General features: G+C 36.4%; 1 protein-coding gene across 2 annotated transcripts in view; it reads left to right on the top strand.

Annotated features, from left to right (window-relative positions):
• Nucleotides 1-21,308, top strand: part of hipk2 (homeodomain interacting protein kinase 2) — a 136,954-nt gene that overhangs the window by 31,304 nt on the left and 84,342 nt on the right. For both annotated transcript variants that reach the window (XM_051135801.1, XM_051135800.1), the window contains exon 2: nt 2,039-3,179. In XM_051135801.1, the coding sequence (XP_050991758.1) occupies nt 2,039-3,179 (1,141 nt within the window). The remainder of the gene's footprint in view (nt 1-2,038; nt 3,180-21,308) is intronic.

The following is a 21,308-nucleotide window of genomic DNA, read 5'->3' as shown; positions in this document are numbered from 1 at the left end:
TGTTCAACACTTCAAAATATCTTCAGAAGTAGTCCTACAGGTTTATTATTGCTCACAAATCAACTTTAAATGATACTTTTATTGTGCATTTTTTGCACCTTTTGCTGCGTGACGATTCTTTAAAATTATCTTTTTGTTTTTCGCTAGAAATACAGGTTTCAAAATGACATTTTCAGTTGAACTGATTCCAAATATTATATAACACTCTCATCACATCCACTCATGAATTTTCATGTCAGTCATTCAGTATTAAGAGAAAATATGAGAACATGTAAAAGCTTTTATTTAAAACACTGCACTGTACATTTGTGTCCCAGAGATCACAAAGAATCTTACATTCATATTGCAGGCAGATTATCATAATTGAGACGCTCTGCCACAGGAATGCAATAAAAAGAATCATGCATAACAGTAGCAGTTTAGGTGTGAACTGATATGCATGTGTGGCGAGAATCACGCACCGAAGGAGCCTTTTTATTTCCTAGCGCGCTAATTCAGGCCACTTTGGAGATTCTGTAAATAGTGCATTACAGAGCGCTCTGCATGTAATCCTCTCTGTACTGTAATCATTATTTTAGCACTACAAACAGTGCCGTTCGTGAGGGCTATTTCTGGACCGTTGTTTGCTTGGAGAAGCGTTGTCTGTTCTGAAGCGCAGAGAGAGAGTTCCCAGAAGCCCAAATCCTGCTCAGTTCTGCTTATGTTGTGTTGTTTTGAGGATCTGATGTTGAGATATTATTCAGATGTTTCAGGTTCAAGCGCTTTTTTCGATTTCAAATGGCTCTGGAAAAGTGATGTGCATCTCCCTGAGGTAAACGTTGCAATGTGTTGCATGCATGGGCTGCATTTTTTTTTTCCTTGTAGGAAATTGCAGTCATTCCTTGAGACTCACGCAAATGGCCCTGAGTTTGACGTGGACTCTGCCTTTTTGGTGGTCTTTACATGACCCATTGTTTTTACAGAAATCCCGGGAGACCAGTAAAAAAATCAATATTTTTAGTTCATACATTAATATTGCATTTTGAGCCAGTTCACTTCAGATTTGCACTGTGAATACAGTGGATAGTAGCTTTTCTATTTGAGGACGTCGCCAAAAGGAGGTTTCTGGAATTGTTGGAAACATTTTTCATCAAATTTGTCAAGGTTAGATCAAAACGAGAGAGATTTAGCTAGGTTTGCAACAGGAGCAGTCAAGCCATAAAGTTATTGGAAAAATGCTTGATTCTTAATACTGTGTTGTTACCTGAATGATCCACAGCTGTGTTTTTTGTTTAGTGATAGTTGTTCATGAGTCCCTTGTTTTTCCTGAACAGTTAAACTGCCCGCTGTTCTTCAGAAAAATCCTTCAGGTCCCACAAATTCTTTGGTTTTTCAGCATTTTTGTGTATTTGTGATATTCTGTTCAGAAGTTTTCACCCCTGGCTGTTAATGCATCGTTTTTCCTTCTGAAGCATCAGTGAGCGTTTGAATCTTCTGTAATAGTTGCATATGAGTCCCTCAGATGTCCTCAGTGTGGCTGAAAACCAAGCAGTTTAACTGTTTAGGACAAACAAGGGACTCATCTTTGTAGGGACTCATCTTTTGTGGACTATATGTAAATGTCTTTTATGTGAAATATCTTAATCAGGTCTGTACTAAATAAAAAATAAGATGCATTTTGTATGATCCCTCATATTTTGCTAAAATAATGAACATTTTGCAGATTCTGCAAGGTGTATGTAAACCTCAACTGTATCAAGGTTTTCTTTTCACCACGTGGATTCAGTTTATGTAGAAATATTCATAAATATATAGGGTGAAATCAGTCCAGGTGTTGCCCCGAAGCTGACTCCATCAACTTTAGTTTCAAGTCTGAACACTGCTGTGCAGTCAAAGAGAAAGTGTGCAAGGTATTTGTACAGCGGCTATTTTATAAGTTAGCATCTGGACTCTGACTCTATTAAACTGGCCTGCCATGACCTGTAGGATTTTTATTTAAAGCGTATACTCGAGTTTCAGTCCAAGTTTCACATTCCCCCTCTCTCTCTCTTTTCCTCAGGTATGGCCTCGCAAGTGCAAGTCTTCTCCCCTCACACTCTCCAGTCAAGTGCCTTCTTTAGCGTGAAGAAACTGAAGGTGGAGCAGAGTTGCAACTGGGATATGACAGGGTACGGCACGCACAGCAAGGTCTACAGTCAGAACAGCAAGCAGAGTGTCTCAGTCGCCCCAGTGGGCATCAACGCCGCCAGTCTCCAGGTCTCCAACTCTTCCCTGTCCTACGAACAGGCCCTCCTCTTCCCGGCCGGCTCGGGGCATATCGTAGTGGCCTCGGCTAGCAGCACTTCTGGGGCGGCGGGTCAACTGTTAGGCAGCACCGGAAGCAGCGGAAGCGGCAGCGGAGGCCACAACCTGACGCGCCGCAGCACCGTCAGTCTGCTGGACACATACCAGCGATGCGGGCTTAAGCGGAAAAGTGAGGAGCTGGACAACAACAACGGCAGCGGAAGCAGCGTGCACGTGGTTGAGGAGCAGCAACTGCCCGCACCCATGATCCAGAACAACGCGCAGAGCGGGGCCACCGTCGCGACGGCGACCGCCTCCACCACGGCGACGTCCAAGAACAGCGGCGCCAACAGCGAGGGCGACTACCAGCTCTTGCAGCACGAGGTGCTTTGCTCCATGACCAACACCTACGAGGTGCTGGAGTTCCTGGGTCGGGGGACGTTCGGGCAGGTGGTGAAGTGCTGGAAGCGCGGCACCAGTGAGATCGTGGCCATCAAGATCCTCAAGAACCACCCTTCGTACGCGCGGCAGGGCCAGATCGAAGTGAGCATACTTGCGCGGCTGAGCACGGAGAGCGCGGACGACTACAACTTCGTTCGAGCGTACGAGTGCTTCCAGCACAAGAACCACACGTGCCTGGTCTTTGAGATGTTGGAGCAGAATCTGTACGACTTCCTCAAGCAGAACAAGTTCAGCCCATTGCCGCTCAAGTACATCCGACCCATCCTGCAGCAGGTGGCCACTGCCCTCATGAAGCTCAAGAGCCTCGGACTGATCCACGCCGACTTGAAGCCTGAGAACATCATGCTCGTTGACCCAGCCCGCCAACCCTACAGGGTCAAGGTCATCGACTTCGGATCAGCTAGTCACGTCTCCAAAGCGGTGTGCTCTACCTACCTGCAGTCCAGATACTACAGGTAAGGTGTAAATGTTGTCACACCCTTTGTTGGAATTGCTCCTCTTCAGATGTTCACTGTTAGTTTTATAAAAGGTTACTCTGGCTACCTCAAGATAGTATGATATATTAATTGCTTCTGCTATCTTGGAATTGTTCTTGGACCTGTATGTAGGGGGCAGGGGGGGTCGTGACCTAATGGTTAGAGAGTCTGGCTTGTAACCTGAAGGTTGCAAGTTCAAGTCTCAAGTCCGGCAGGGGTTGAGGGAGCATATGAATACCGCTCACTTCCACCTTCAATAACAGGATTAAGGTGAGACCCTTGAGCAAGGCACCCACCCCGGCTTGTAACCCGAAGGTTGCGGGTTCGAGTCTCAAGTCCGGCAGGGATTGTCGGTGGAGGGAGTATATGACCAGTGCTCTCTTCCATCTTTAATAGACCCTTGAGCAAGGCACCGAACCCCCCCAACTGCTCCCCAGGGACCACAGCATTATGGCTGTCCACTGCCTCGGGTGTGTGTTCACTACTGTGTAAAATGCAGAGTACAAATTTCGAGTATGGGTCACCGTACTTGGCCACTTGTCCAATTAGTCCTTTGGACTTGTTTTCTAGTAAAACAATAACAACTTACTTGAGAAGCAACACTACATAAGGTATTAAGACTTGTTTTGTATCCTGAGTATTAGCATATGTTGTCTTACTCCACTTTTCACTTGTTTTTAACTGGTTTATACTTTAAAAACACCTTTATGAAAAGATTTATTTTTTATAATACCTTATGTAGTGTTACTTGTCAAATATCTTGTCTTCAGTCGAAAAGAAATTACTTTTTTTGAGGAAAACATTCCAGGGTTTATAGTGGACTTCAGTGGGAGACAATGAGTTGAAGGTCCAAATTGCAGCTTCAATGGGCTCTACACGATCCCAGCCGACGAATAAGGAGCTTATCTAACAAAACGATTGGTCAATTTCTAAAAAAATTTTACAAATGTATATACTTTTTAACCACAAATGCTTGTCTTGCACCAGATTGACTTCATGTAATCACATTGGAAAGGTCACACATGACAAAGGTCGAAGTACAGACTTAAGTGTTTACAAAGCAAACGAGTAAAGAAAGTCAAACGCCATTTACAAAAAAAGGCAAAACAACAATGTTGGTCAATTTTGAAGTTGGAGGAGAAAATATTTTTTTTTTCACCCTACCCAACCTTTTTTATCCAAAGTACACAGATGAAGAACTAACCACGTGTGACATTTCCAACGTGATTACTTTATGGACCTGCATTGCAGAGCTAGTGCAAGATGAGCATTTGTGGTTAAAAAGTATATACATTTGAATCTGCATTTAAACTACAATTTGGACCTTCAACCCGTTGGTCCCCATTCCAGGAAAAATCCTGTAATGTGTTCCTCAAAAACCTTAATTTAGTAATTTTGGTGAGTAATTCATCAGGAAATTTTTATTCTGTGACTGCTGTGTAGGATGTACTCTACTTATTTAGCAACACCAGGGTAAATTATTTTCACAGTTGTTGTAAAGTTTAACCCGAAGAACAACTTCTTTGGTATCACTCAGAGTGTCTCGTCTTGCAGTTTTCCACCATGTTTATATTTACTTTGTAAAATCTGCAGGGTCCCATGGCCTTCTGGGATACCAACCAAGTCTGCTTGTAAAAGTACTAAATATTCAGACATCTTACACCTTTGACGTGCTGCTGTTTGCATACTGTGTAGTAGGGAAGTGCACATATTGTGTTGTTGTGCATGTTAAAAATCCCCTGAACTTCCTCAACACGTGCGTTTAGAGGGAGTCATAAAATTCAATGGCTTTCTGAGAACTTTCTTCCTTATCTTATTTAATGTGATAAAACACATGTTGAGTTCTGCTTTGAAGATTAAAATAGTACTTTTACTGTTTTTTTACAGCATGATAGGCTATAGCTTCACGGTGGCAGTACCTGGGAGATATTTGCAGCTATTTTTATTATTCTTTTTCCCCCTTCCATACTTTCCTCCTTTAGAGTTCCAAGTACAAAAGCAATAAATTGTGCTTTTAAAAACCAGCATACAGAAATGCAACATCAAGTTGACTGTAAACAGGGGGTCAGTTTCATTTCGGTTCACTTCCCTCCTCCCAACCCGAATCCAACGCTCATCGCTACTTACCATCTCCCTAGGGATGAAGATACGGGGTCACTGTCAGTTCCCCGGCAATACTTCCCTGTAATCCACACCAGAGTGCCAACATTAGAAACAGATGCCTCACTTGAAAGCTGCTTATTTTTTTTTCCAGTCAACTCTTTCATTTACCTATAGCCGTGTTTGGGTTTCAAGAGCCAGATTGGGTGTAGACTTAGACCTGGTTCACACAGAAGCTTGCTCTGTTGGGTTGCCTTGGGTAGGCTAGGTGTATGACCACACAGCCACCCCGAAAAAAATCAAACACAGGGGAATGAGTCAGTCCAAGTGCTGCCAGATGTGTTACGTTCAGGATGCCACCGGCATCGTTACTAAATGAGGGCAGATAGGCTATCGTTTGAGTTTTGCGAACCAGTTGCAACCAGCCACTTGGTCATGTTTGGGAAATTGCTGAAGTGAGAGGAAACTATCAAGAAGTGTGCTGATGTAATCGGTTTATATGTAGGGAAAGATCAAAATAGACTGAAAACTGCATGATTTTTGGCTCAAGGTCACTGTAAATGACTATTTAATTAAAGTTCTGTCCCAGTTTGGTGGAGAAGATTTGCAGCAGGATGTACAAATAATAAGTTCCTGCAAACTCTTGCAAACTCCTTGGATCCTCAACAACGGTGAAAGTACATCTTTTGAAGTAAAAGCAAGTGTATTTTACCTGCCCATGTGTTTTAATTGAGCGTGTGTCAGTATTTTGTACCTGAATTAGGATGGAGGAGATGAGTCAAGTGCAAAAAGTGGTACAGGAGCTGCTGTTACTCTGAGTTTTGTGTCCTTTTTCTTGTGGGAATCCACAAAGAAGAAGATCCCCTAATTTCCTCCCAGCTGCAACGAAGAAGGGAAAAAAGCTGACAATGAACAGAATCACATCAGCCGTCAGTCTTGTGCATCTGGAGCGAGAGAGTGCAGGAGAGACAGAATAAGACCTAGCGAGCACTATTACTATTGTGCATATTTAATGTTAGGGATTTGTTCAAATCCTTAAACCTATAATTTGGTGCAGAACTCATGCTGAACCATTTTATTTGATACGCTTGATATGATATGATTTCTAAATGATTGCACACTGCAAAAAAATCCTGGTATTTATGCCTTATTTGTCAGTTAGATTGAAAATGAATTTAAAAATATAGATAAATTTACTTTAGAAGCACTGCATAACATACTAAGACTTATTTTAGAGAATGCATTTCATCTTATTGCACTGACAGATGTTATGCAGTAGTTTGAAGTAAAATCTGCCAGTGCAATGAGACAAAAAGCAGTCTGTGAAAATGAGTCTTAATATCTTCTGCAGCGTTGCTTCTTAAGTACATTATCCTGTTTTAAGGCTAATTATATATTTTACTGGAGAATCAAGTTTTAAAAAATACTAATTAAAAACTCATTAACTCCTTTTTTTGCATTACATGCTGATGCAACTTCAAATTTACACTGAATGTCATGACTTGTGACATCTACTTGTGCAAGTAAATAATGTGCAATGACTTAAACCATCCTGGCAGTTTAATATCATAATAGTGATTTTTATGCATGGGAAAGCACCAATTCATAAAGCAAAAAAGTTTTGTTTCAGTTATGCATTTAGTTAATGCATACAATATGATTGTTGATGCATTGTGATCTTTATTTATCATTGCATCAATGTGTTGCATTTCTGTACTGAAAGCAACAAGATACCTCAATCAGATATCAGCCCACTGGCTCTCACCTCATTTTTTAGTAACAGGACACACACATAAAAATGTAGCCAGCAGCGCCCCACCTGTAGAGGCCTCCCACAGAGTTCTATAGCCCTGGGAGAGGATCACACTGTTCTTGGAACGCTCTTACTGTTTAATATGGGCTTCTGCTGAAATGAGGGGCTTCGGTCTCTCGTAGGGGAAATCTTATAATGGAAAATGGAGAGAAAGATTGTGGTTTTCTGAAAGGATCATCAGCAGACACTTTTTAAATTGCTGCTGCTAGTGAATCTGCAGTGTGACGAGAATACAATGTTGATCTCCTTTCACACATCATGTTTCTGTGTCTAAAATACTCGCTGCTGGGTTAAAGGTAAAGTGTGTATATGCATTTTTCTGCATTTAAATTAAGGTCTCCTGTTTCAGTTTATGATCTTAGACTAATAAGTATATACTATAGATTTTAAATAAGCCATGTTAAGTTGTATTACATGTGTAAATACTGGCAACAAATTGTTCTTTATAGCTGGATCTATGTATTGGAGTAGTTAGTGATTCGCTGAAGCAAGAACCTTTTGGAGTCAGATCTTTGTTTTGAACTGGTTAAACCATTTTGTGATAAATGATCTGGACTGGTCTAGACTTATTTAACCATAAACCGACTTACTGATCTGAGAACTAACAATTAAATTAAAAAAATATATTTAATGGCTTAATATCTTATATTTCTGTTTTTATATTAAAACCATTTCAAGTTTTATTTTTAATAATTTAAGTACTTAAGTTTTATCTTATTTTAAGTTAGTTGCCAAGACTAGTTTCTATTCATTCTTGTATACATTATTTTATTTTATTAATTATTTTAATTACCAAAATTTTACAAATCTTAATAACACTTTTTTAAGGTGAGTTTGCTAAGGCAAGGGTTTTTTTTTTTTTTTTTTTTTTTATACATTTTTATTCTATTTTATTATTTCATTTAATTTTATATTTTTATTTCATTTAATTTTATTTTACTTTACTTTATTTAGTTTATTTTATTTTAGCTCAACTACCAAAATTTTAATAGTTCTAATAATAACACTGGTTCTAAGGCGTGTTTGCAAAGGCAAGTTTTTATGTTATTTTATTTTATTATTTTTTACTCTTGTATATACATTTTTTCCTTTTTATTTATTTGAAATTTTTTTTTTTTTTTTTTTTTTTTTTTTTGAATTACCAAAATTTTAAGTCTTAATAATAACTGGCAAGTTTGTCAAGGGGAGTTTTTTATTATTATTATTTATTTTATATACATTTTAATTTCTTTTATTATTTTATTTTATTTTGTATTATTTTATTTCTTTATTATTTTACCTTATTTTGTTTTATTTCATTTTATTCTATTTTATTTCAATTACCACTATTTCTTGTAAGTCTTAATAATAACACTGCTTCTAAATAAAGCTGTTCATTGAAATGAACTTTTCAAAATGAATTATTTGTGGAAATGAAATACTACTTTTTTTTTTTTAACACTTTTGACCCATGGTCAACCAATGGCATAATCTGAGGGCAGTGACCTATTTGTCCAACCAATGGAAGATAGAGTGCGTGTTCGGGACCTTTTTAAAAGGTCATTATTTTTTCAATTGCGTTTGGTGATGCAGAAATGACACACTTCACCTTTACTGCATAACAAGGCCGCAAACCTTTTTTTAGAGAGAGAAAGAACAGTAATCACTCTAGCGTCTCTCAATCTGTCTGGATTTATTACATCTGGACTGCTGATGAGAACGACCGAATCAGAAGAGATTAAAACCAGCTTGTTCTACCATTAAACCTCATGAAAAACTTGAGAATTAAGGCTAACCCTTGCACCAAGGTTACCGAACGTTTCTGTCTAAGGCAGAGGGGCTTTCAGCAGAGCTGTTATATAAAGAAATGCTCGCTCATGCATCTTCCATTCTGTTCCCCGCAGTTATTTGTTTTGGCAGTGCTTTTAAATCTGAGGGACAATTACCCGCGACCTTCGATAGGACAGGATGCACAAAATGTTCCCTTTGCATATTTTTAACTAAAGCCCCCATCAACCCTTCCCTCCTCCCATCTTTGCTTCCTAAAAGGCTCCTCTTAAGATGTCATCAGCTGTAAAAGTGATTGTGGAAGGCAGGGAGGACTCTCAGCAGGAAATTTCCAAAGTCTCAGCAGCTTGCCTATGGCTTTGGTGTCATTCTCCAACTGCAAACGCCCCGTGAAAGCTTCCACAAACGGATGTCAGCACTGGCAACGCAGCCCCTATCAGCTGTTCTTCATATCTTTATTGCCGCTGCTCAACACAAACCCACAGTCTGTCGCTTCTGCTGCTATTTGATCCGTCGTAGTGTATTGGATTTAAGAGCTCCTATTATGTAGATGTGTCTAGTTTTCATGTGATTTTATAGATTTTTTCACAGGGGTGAAATGACAGGTAAACAAAGCAATCCTAATTAAGGTAAACATTAGAAAGGCAATTAGCTACATACACTTGGAAAAGCAAACTATGTGACTCATACATTGCATATGTTGCATTAGACATTTACAGCCTTATTAAAGTAGTAAACAGCTTTACGCAGCTTTTAAGTGTGATCTTTGAGTCTGTCTTATTAAAGTCAGTGTGAATTGCTGTTTGCAATGCATTTTATCTGAATAAAGTGATGTATTTCTCAGTTATTCTCAGATATTTAAGAAAGAATATGAATGTTTCTTCCATTCTCGATTTTAATCGATTCTCATTTTTACAAAACGATATTGATTCTTAAATCCAAAGAATCGATTAGTCTAGCCTGTTTTCAGTTAATGAACATTATAGCACGTCTTCCATTCAGTAAATCACAATAAGTTTATGCTTTGTTGCTTTTGATATAAATCAAAGTCTCAGATGTCAAATTCTGTATGTTTTATTACAATATTCAGACAATAAATGCCGTTTTGGCGCTGTTTAATGTGCAGTGAGAGATCGCTGTAGTGCTGTAGTTTCAGTGTGAAATGAACATGAATAAACGTCTAAAGGTATGTTAAAATAGAGTACAACTTAACGAAATCCGTATCCTGTTTCATGTAATCGCTCAATCAGCGTTTCAACCGCGGAAAGACGTCAGTATAACAGCTTGTAAACAATATGTCATGTAACGTCGTAACGTCACGTAACGAAAAATGAACTCTAGAGAGGAGCATTTTGCTAAATATATACACCATGTGACATATTCATAATCATTTTTTACTGTTCTTACGTGTTTGTGTTTGAATCTGTGATGTTATGACAGCCACGATTTAAATGATTATATGTCAGAAAACGTAATTGAGTAGAAATATCGTTATGTAATGGCCAAAATTATTAGAACACTAGTATTTTCACCAGCTAAAAAAGGTTTTTAGTTAGTTATTTCTATCTTTTGCTGTGTAGTGTGTCAGTAGGAAATATCAGTTTACATTTCCAAACATTGTACCATTAACTGTAATTTTTGTTTGCACAAGGAGTCTGACAACATAGAGATCTGATCTCATCATCATCCAGTCTGCCTGGAATGACTTGAAGAAACAAAACAAACTGAAGAACTGAGACAACATCTCCAAGATGCTTCAAGACACCTACCTGCAAAGCTACAGTACTGTTAAAAGTTGTGTAGAAATGCTGTAAAATGAGGACGCTGTCAAAAATAATGTCATAAATAAATTTTCTTTGTCAGTTAACTTCTATTAACTAAATTAAATCAACATTTGATGTGACCATCCCTTGCGTTTAAAGCAGCTTTTGCCCTAGGTGCACTTGCGCATATTTCAGGTAGCTTTGCACGTAGGCTCTTGAAGCATCTTAGAGACATTGCCACCGACTCCTCAGATTCATTTTGCAAACACAAATCTCACTGGATTACAGTTTGGAAAACATTTGTAAACTGATACTTCCTACTGACACATTACAGAAAAAGATAGAAATAACTGACTTAGAACTATTTTTTAGCTGCTGAAAATACTGGTGTTATAATCATTTTGGTCATCACTGTTTGTGTTTGTATGCAGATCAGTCCATTTAACCTTCAGTATTACAGTAATGTACAGTAATGGTACAGTACCATCTGACTCTCGTGTATATTTAACAGCATTAGTTGAGATTTTTTTGCACTGTACCTCATATATATCCAAAATAATCGACACTCTTAAAAATAAATGTGCTTCATGATGCCATAGAAGAACCTTTCTGTCTGAGTGGTTCCATGAACAACCTTTAGCATCTGAAGAACCTTTCTGTTTCACCAAAAAATTCTTCAGATTATAAAAAGGTAAGAAAGGGATGGTTCTTTTAAGACCCTTTGACTGAATGTTTCTTTGTTGAATAAAAAGTTGTTCTTCTATGGCATCGCTCCTTTATTTTTAAGAGTGTATATTTTAGAGCTGAAGATCTTTGCCCGAACCCGATGAATTAAGCTCGGGCTTAATTTATATAATTTTACACGGGCTCGGGCCGGGATCGGGCTTGCGCTCCGGCTTGCCTGGTAAATTAGCTGTCATGTGATGCGTTTCGATTAGCACGAGAAAGATGCGAAAATGGATGCTGAGGAGGTGAAACGGAGGCTTGCCTCTGGTGATTACGTTTTGACAAAATTAGCCAGATCAGTACTATGCATCCCGGCCAGTCACAGCAGCAGTAAAAGGGTGTTCAGTGCTGCTGGACGTACCATCAGTGAGCGCCAAAAACCCATCTTAATTTAGAACTTATCTTAATTTATTTTGTTAAGAAAGAGTCTTTTTTATTGGCGCGTTGGCCTATTTATAGGCTAAGTGTTCGCCTATTTAGAGTGCTAAGATGTTACGATGTTACAGAGGACTTATTATAATTATTAGTTCCAACTTCCAAGTGGCCTATAGCCTACGTTAGTTATTAATAAATTATGTTAAAACATGTATAAATGACTCATTCTTGACAAAAGCCAAAAGAGCTGTGTGCTTGCACACATTTGAATAAAGTCAGGCTGTAAACGGGTTCGGGCTTTTAAAAAGCTGTCAATCAAAATATACTTGTCGGGCTCGGGCTGAATTCTGTCGGGCTCGGGCACTGTCGGGCCTAAGTTTTAAGGCCCAATTACAGCTCTAGTATATTGAATAAAATCAAATTGGAATCAAATCAAATTGCAAGCTTATGAATTAAAATCTAATTGAATCGTGAAACTTGTGTCAAAACCCAACCCTAGCACTTAAAATAGGAAAAAAACAGCCTTTGTTTGTATGGTGTTTGGTGTTTTATTTTTCTCCACCTTTTTCTTCCTGTGAGAGTGGGCGTGGCCATGTGTACATTTTATGGGTGTGGCTTCTGTTCTCATCCACATCCAGCTATTTTTAGCTGTACAAAACTCGTTTTGCTACTTGATATTGCAAATTGGTGTGTCCTACCATAATTTTTTAATGTGTTATCTTAATTCTGAACACACTGGTTTGTAGTGCAAACAGTTTTATCGTTTACTGTACGTTGTTATTCTTCTGTTCTCATCCGTTATTTCCCTGTAGCGGCTAATGAACCCTACCATAATTTTTTAATGTTTATGGGTGTGGCTTCTGTTCTCATCCGCATCCAGCTATTTTTAGCTGTACAAAACTCGTTTTGCTACTTGATATTGCAAACTGGTATGTACTACCATATTATTTTAACATGTTATCTTAATTCTGAACACACTGGTTTGTAGTGCAAACAGTTTTATCGTTTACTGCACGTTGTTATTCTTCTCGTTATTTCCCTATAGTGGCTAATGAACCATAAGTCTCACCCATAGGCTTACTTAGGCATTGAGGACAAAGGTGGGTACTTTTCATGCTCATTAGCTTTGCCAAACCAGCACCTTAGATATATATTTGCACATAGACGTCATTCCATTGGTCTGAGACTGTTCCTAATACTCTGTTTATTCAGGTTACGCCAGCTTAACACCCCTCAAACCTAGTCGTGGTGCGGACTAGCTAATGATGTAACAGGTAAATCTGTCTAGCTTACTGTGGACCAGATAAAGCAGATTACCATCCTGTCCCAGTTGGGCCTTATGTACCCCTTTTATCTTAAATGAAAGTGATGTATATCACGAATGGAATGTTCTCATTTAAGTATGAGGTTTATGTAAAATCGCCACCGTCAGCTGAGTGTTACATGGTTGCGGTTGCAACGAGGAGAACAGATGTGTAGCATATGCTGTCATATTTGCAGCCCGTCTCTCTCGTTTTCCATCCAAACGTCCCGCCCAAGCCCTATCTGTCGTCAGTTCTCAGCACTTTGAAGACCCTGCTGGGTTCGGCAGTGTGAGTCATAGCGGGTAGAGGTCACCAAGGAAGAGACAGCATGGCCACTCGGTGTGTCAGTCAATACTCTCCAGACGTCAGAGCCTTAATATAGGAGGGCTTGAGGGGGAAGAGAGCATGCTTTGCACATTTTTCTTCGATAGGCAGAAATTTAGCCCAAAGATGCACGGGATCCGGAGCTCATGACCTTGCTTTCTTTAGAACGTCCAACGCGCTAATGGCCCGAGCTCGTAACCTGAGGGATCTCATCCAAGAATCTATTTATTTGGGCACATCGATCATAACAGCACAGCTTGAATGTGCCATAATGCAGGAATCAGCTAGTACGCCTTTTACTGTCCGCTCTTAAAGCGCTGCATTGTGCAGAATGCAATGTGACCTCTTCTCAAGCTGTAATGCGAATGATTTGGCCTTGAGACATAGCATTTGGTGTCCTTCACATGGCTAGATTCACAAAACATTCAGTTATATTTTATTAAAGTTATTTTAAAATAGCTGCTTATTTTATAAATTAAAGCTTTTATGTGTACTGCATTATAAAAGTATTTTTATGCCTTGTTATGCACCGTATAACGCGTTGTATAGCCTCATGAATAATTGTAACCTCAGTTATAATACATTATAATACTTATCTATTCATTGAACACACTTTTAGAAAGTATAATGCATTTAAACACATGACAAACAACCATTTTTATTTTTATTTATTTGCATTAACTTTGGTTACAATTACTTATGAAAAGATATACTACATTATAACATCTTACATAAGGGTTTTAAGTAAAATGTTAAGATTATAGAAATAAAAATGTTGATAATATTGTTTAAAAAAAATTCTAGAGGAATTAAAAATGTTAAAAATTCATTGTAAATAACATGTTAAAGTTAGCATAGCATCATATTTGTCTTAAATACTAGGTCATTTTAATGAATTTATTGGTTTATTTAAAATATTAGGCATTACAACACAAGTGACATTATGTATAATACATACAAATACGTAATACAGTATGTATAATTAATATTTCGCTTTAATTATCTATCATGCTTGTACACTACTGTTAAATTTTTTAATTAATAAAATTATAATATTTTTGACAGAAGTCTCTTAAGCTCACCAGAGCTGCTTTTAATAAAATAAAATAAAATAAATAAAACAGCAGAGAATAAAATAACAGAGAATAAAATAAACTAAAATAACAGAGAACAAAATAAACTAAAATAACAGAGAATAACACAATAAAGTAAAATGTTAAGAGAATAAAATAAAATAAAATAATATAAAATAAAATAGAATAAAATAGCAGAGAATAAAATAAAATAGCGGAGAATAAAATAAAATAAAATAGCAGAGAATAAAATAAAATAAAATAGCAGAGAATAAAATAACACAATTAAATAACAGAGAATAAAATAAAATAAAACAGAAAATAAAATAAAACAATGAAATAAAATAAAATAAAATAGAGAGTAAAATAAAATGAAATAAAATAGAGAGAAAAAATAAAATTAAATAAAACAGAGAATAAAATAAAATAACAAAGAATAAAATGGAAAATAAACAAATAAAATGACAGAAAATGAAATACTAAAAAAATTACAGAAAATAAAGTAAAAAATCAAACAATCAAAAAAAAAATTGATTTTACTGGTTTTGAGTCTAATGGTAAAGCTGACTTCAGCAGCCCCATTACTATAGTCTTCAGTGTCACATGATTCTTCAGAAATAATTCTATAATGCTAATTTGGTTTAATTTCTTGACATTTCTTCTTATTTTCAGTCTTGAAAACAGTTGTGCTGCTTAATATTTTTGTGGAAACCATGCTACTTTTTTCAGGGTTTTTTAATAAAATAAAAAAGAACAGCATTTATTGGAAAGGGAAACCTTTTTTACCCCTATAAATGTCTTTACCGTCTCTTTTGATTAATAAAAAAAAAAAAAATTCTAAGCTAGCAACCACACAGAACATGGCGGTGAGATTAGCGGCGACCCCTCACAGCGCCACCAAAAAAAGCAGACGAACCTGTATTATCAATGTGTTCATCTAAAGAACATCACGGGGAACATGATTCCTTTCTGGCACAAAACAATACGCCTCAGTGTGAGCAGTCAGAACCTGCCTATCTTGTGTTTATAAATGAACTACCGTTCCAGGACATTTGCGGTGGCTCCGTGGCAGGCATTAAGAAGCACTTTAATGAATGAGGTTGCCACTAGTTACTGTTCTCTCAAGCGTATGTAAGGCATCTTTTTATTCCGACGCCACCGAGCAGTGGGATTCGCTTACACAGAGCCTTGAATATGAGTTAGGCTGGCCTGTAGCAAGCAAACTCGAGCTGTTTACCCATAATGCAACAAAAACAGGCAACAGACATCACTGGGGTCTTTGATATCCTTTCCACAAGAGAATAAGGGTTTGTTTGTACTGCTCAGATAGAAGCTAATATAATAACGCTCAGGAGGTACAACACTTCTTTGACAAATGTCAACCGTGACATTTTCTTTGTTATTAAGATTACATTTTCCAGGGTTTTTCTCTTCGATGGACATCGAAGCGCACTGCACTGATGAAAGAATGCTATTTTTTCTTTCTTCGGACCTCTTAAGAATTACTTTTATGAGACATTCAACCTTTTGTGAAGATGAGTGACAGAAACGTAATAACCAGGCGCTCGTTTCATTTGCCTGTGGGCTACCCGCTTCATAGCGTCTTACTTTCTTCTCAGCGGAGCAAGAGACAAGTAGCTAATTAACTCCTGCTGCTTGAGCATCTTAACACCTAGCCAAGTGCTCAGAGTCATTTTAGCCAGTTACAATAACCTTTACATATCATTTTTGACAGATATTGACACCTTTAGTCTATTTTGAGAACTATTTTGTGGTCGTTTTAACCAGAGTAACTTTAAAGATTTATTTTCCGATGCTGATTTAGCATTGCAGCTCGCAGGATAGAAGAGCTAAAGGCACACCTTAAGGAAAATCTGCTTTTTAGTACTCTCATAAGCTGGTGTGTGATCTTTTTTTTTATTAAACTTTGATGCAACACATTTTGTGGGACAAAACAAAAATCAAAAGATGTGGTTTGAAAATGTATTAATGTGTAATGTGATGAGGGAAGCCTTTCACACCACACTCTGGTTAAAAGCAAAAAAAGCCTTCATTAATGATGCAAATACTTTAGCTAAAGTGATGTTTTGTGTAATACTTGTACAAAACAATTACTTTTGAAAACGTTTAGCTATTTTCTGTTTATTTTGATGAAATCTTTTAATTTACTTTATTTAATAAATGCACTGTTATTGAAATATGTTCAGTTTAAAAATGCAGATATTTTAAACTGAAAAAAAAAAACATTGTGAAAGCTGTTTTCTGTAATATTTAATCACTTTACAGTACAGTACATCAAGTACAGTGTATACAGTACACTGAAAAAGTTGGTGTTGAAAAATACAGAAATATTTTTTTTTTTCAGTTCACTTTTGAAAACATTTTACCATATTATGCTTATTTTGATAGAATCATTTAATTAACTTTTTTTAATAAATACACTGTCATTAAAATATGTTTGGATTAAAAAACCCAACAATTAAAAAAATAATAATAATGAAAGCTTTTTACACTGGTTGATGGAGATCCCATAACATTTAATATGACTTTACAGTAGGAACATAACACTTACTTTATTCAATAAATATACTGTCATTGAAATATGTTCAGTTTAAAAATACAGACAATTTTAATTAAATAAACATTATGAAAGCTTCTTACACTGGTTGATGGAGATCCCATATTATTTTAATGACTTTACAGTAGGAACATAAAGTATAATACAATATATACACTGAAAAAGTTGGTGTGGTAACTATTTTCACTCAGAAATTGCTTGTTAATTTCAAATTAATTACAAAGAAATAGCAACAAATTGAAGTAGAAATACAGAAATATAATTTATTTTCTTTCTTTTTTCAATATTTCCACTTTTGAAAATATTTTATTATTGCCTGCTTATTTTGATAAAATCATTAAATTTACTTTATTCAATAAATACACTGTCATTGAAATATTTTCACTCAGAAATTGCTTGTTGATTTCAAATTAATTACAAAGAAATAGCAACAAATCGAAGTAGAAACACAGATATAATTTCTTTTTTTAATATATCCAGTTTTGAAAACATTTTACTATATTTTGCTTATTTTGATAAAATACACTGTCATTGAAATATGTTCAGTTTAAACATACAGACCATTTTAATTCTTCTTACACTGGTCAGTGGAGATCCTATAATATTTTAATATGGCTTTACAGTAGAAACATTAAGTATAATTCAGTGTATACTGAAACAGTTGGTGTAGAAACTATTTTCACTCAGGAATTGCTAGCAAATTTTAAATTAGTTACAAATAAATAGTAATATATTGAATTGGAAATACTGGAAAAAAAAAAACAAATACCATACTTTTACATATTCTTCAGTTGGTAAAAAAACGACCTCAAACAAAACTGAAAATCATTAAAGCCTTTGTTTCAAAATATATTTGATCAGCCACAGTGCACAGTGAAACATGGATGTTTAAAAAAAAGTGCTAAAACTAAGATCAAATGCTCCTTTTGCCTCAATGTACCTTACATTTAGTGTTTCATAAAATTTGCAAGCTGTGATTTTTCCTTGCCCATTTTTATGCCTTTAGTCAAGGCGTTTCCATCCGCTGTCACTTACGAGACTTTTAGCAGCGGGTAGCACACTGTACTGCAGCCTTCCACTCTTTTATTACTCCATGTTGAGTATAGCATGGTTTAGTGACATCTAGCCTGTATTCTTCCAAGCCTAAATAAACCATATGCCTTTGCAAGTGTAAAGTTTGCACTCACAGGCTTATAAACCTTTCCATTTTCTGATCTAGTATTTAAAGATCCTGAACTCCATGTCCATTCCTGGTTTATGAGAATTACTATGTAGTTGAATGGATCAGTGCACTTGGTTAAGCATTCCAGTACTCCACTATGTTAATGATATAATGATGGTATTGCCTTATATTATCAGCTGTAATTGCATGTTTCCTGTGCTTGGGTTGCCACAGAAACAAGTAAAGTTTGGAGGGTCAGTGTCCAGCTTTGCTATGGTGAGGTTTGGGCCGGGGCCATTCAGGGCCGGTTTATGGGCATTATGGGTTTTGTGAACGTAAGTGGCCCCACTCCTCCTCTCCGCTCTTTTCCAGCCTGCTCACAGCAAATGTCTGGCTTTCATGCAGCCATGCGATTTCCCATGAACTGCACTGAACGAAACAGATGCATTTGTTTTCTCAATTGGAAGAATTTGCTAATACGCGTACGAGGGTAAATAGTTTGCCTAATTTACGCCAGGCCGGACCCAGCTTGTCCTGCCAGCTGAGGCCTTTTTTAAGCCCACTGCAGTGCCCTGCTTTCTCTTATTCTGTCTCTGCGCTGTTTTATACGGTTCTGTTCCATTCCATTCAGTTCTTTCACATTGTGCTCTGCGTGGTTTGCTGTAATCAATGCTGTTATTCACTGGTCTCTCCTGTTCTACTCTCTTCTCACTACATTTCTCACCATTCATCATTGACAGAGCTGTTGTTTAGTTGTATGTTATCAAACAATACAGTTTTCATAGGCTGCAGTGAATGGCTGGGTAAAAATATCAGTTGTTCGATTTGAATCAATTTTCATTTTTATAAAACAATATTGATTCTTAAGTCCCAAGAATCGATTAGTCTAGTCTGTTTTCAGTTAATGAATGGAACATTTTAGCGCATGTCCTATTCAATAAATCGTAATAAGCTTTGTGCTTTGTTACTTTTGATATGAAACAAGGTCTCAGATTTCAAATTCTGTCCATTTTATTGCAGTATTCAAACTAAAAAAGTATGTTAAAAGAAAGTGTACAACTTACCGAAATCCGTTTTTGTCGCTCAATTATTGTTTCAAACCACGGAAAGATGTTAACATAACAGCTTGTAAACAATATGTCACAGTCACATTTACCTTAGAAAAAACATTTGGTGACCATAAACTCTACAAAAATTAGCTCTAGAGAGAATTTTGCTGAATATATGCACCATATAGCATTCATTGTTTTTTAATGTTCTTCAGTGTTTAGTTTGTTTGAATAAAACTGTCAAGTTTTTATGACACCATTTAAATGAATTGCAGTAGAAATATAATTATGTAATTGTAAGTTTATTGTTATTGAGTGTAGTTTAAGCATTTGAATACAAATCAGTTAATTTTAACCTTTAATATTATAGAAATTAAGTACCAACTGACTCTCATGTTTATTTTACAGTATTAGTAGATTTTTTTTTTTGACTTTAGAAAATTTGGCATGTGCTGTACTTGATATATATCCAAAATAATTGATATTAAATTCAATCAAATTGCAAGAACTGAATCGAATCGTAAAATTTGTGTCAAAACCCAGCTATACTGCAGTGCATTTGGTACATTGTTTTGTTTTTGTAAAATAAATTAATCACAAATTTGGTGACAAAGAGCCAATCGAGTTTATTGATGATAAGGAAAATGAGATGAAACTTAACAACTATAATAATAATGTACATAAATTCAAAACAACGTATTTTTGACCAAAATATGACTTGAAATCATACTGAAAGACATCAACAACATACCACAAAGTTTTGTAGAGGATGATTTGTTTTACTAAATGATTATCTAAACACTATATATAGATACATTTTTGCACATTTTTGTCAACTAAAATTGTATTTTCTGTCTTAATTGTGTCTAATTTAATTTGTATTAAATTTAACACTCTAAAACAATTAACCCTGAGTGTTCCTTTGAAAATATCAAGTGTGAGATTCCACAAACTTAATTTAGTAAAATGCAGAGCTGTCAAATCTTTCTTGAGCTGAGGTTAATAAATAATGAAAGATGATTAAACATCTTTATGGTGCTGAACTCTATCAGTGTATCAAGTTCCAGCGGTTTGGGCCTGAGGTGTAATTTGTTTGGAAAAATAATTTCTCATGTATCGAATCCTTGTTAATTATTAAAGGGGGTTAGCATTCTAAATGTACCGTGTGCAGTGAGGTTGATCTGGAATGGTTCCTTATCTTTGAATGGACCGTTTATGGAGGCCAGGCATGCATTTGAGCTTGTTAAAACAGGGCACAGGTTTAACTTTAAACGACCATGTTAAGTTTCCACACTGGATGTATGTATAACATAATTTTTTTCTTTGTATAAAAGGTTAATTCCTGGCCAAACGGTTTAAACTTTTGTTTTTCCACAGAGAACATTGTATTACTACTAACGCCGTGTTACTGCAGAGAACATTGCTTTTAGAGCCACCGAGAGCTGAGAATTGAATTCAGGTGTGTTTAGAGAAAAGTCAAGACTTAAATAAAGTTGGTCAATTGTGTGTGTGTGTTTTTTTTTTTTTTTTTTTGTTTTTGTTTTTGTTTTTTTTTTGCGGGAAACTGTCTGTAGATGTTGGCAGGAAGCTTTATGTGCTTAATTTGATTCAGAAACGGGCTGCACTGGATGATATTGTCTTGTTTAAGCTCAGCTGACTGTCCTGTGAATGCACTGGAAACACTGACATGCTGAGACTGGTTATCAATGACAGGAGAACATTGCGTCCCTCTCTGATGTCATCATCCAAGCTTCACAACACAATATTACCCTCATTAGGCTTAGAGAAGGGTGGCACAGGGATTGGAAGGACTTCACACGCACACAGATACTCTTTAATTAGCTCCTGTTTAGTATGTCTATCAGCAGACAGATGGCACTTGTTGAGACTGAGTCATTATGTTGCAATGCCCTGGTCAAAATGCGTAATGGCCAAATTTCTGAAATATTTGTATTGATCTGCAAAGGGTATGATTGAAACTTAGATATGTAGTTTCAAGGATGTGACCAAATATTGAAGATTTTGGGAGATGAAAGGCAAAATATTTAGAATGAGTCATGAAAACCAGCTGATC

The sequence above is a fragment of the Labeo rohita genome, chromosome 18, assembly GCF_022985175.1.
Source record: "Labeo rohita strain BAU-BD-2019 chromosome 18, IGBB_LRoh.1.0, whole genome shotgun sequence".
Taxonomy (NCBI): Eukaryota; Metazoa; Chordata; class Actinopteri; order Cypriniformes; family Cyprinidae; genus Labeo; species Labeo rohita.
The sequence above is the reverse complement of the archived record's forward strand: the minus strand, read 5'-3'. Positions and strand labels throughout refer to the sequence as shown.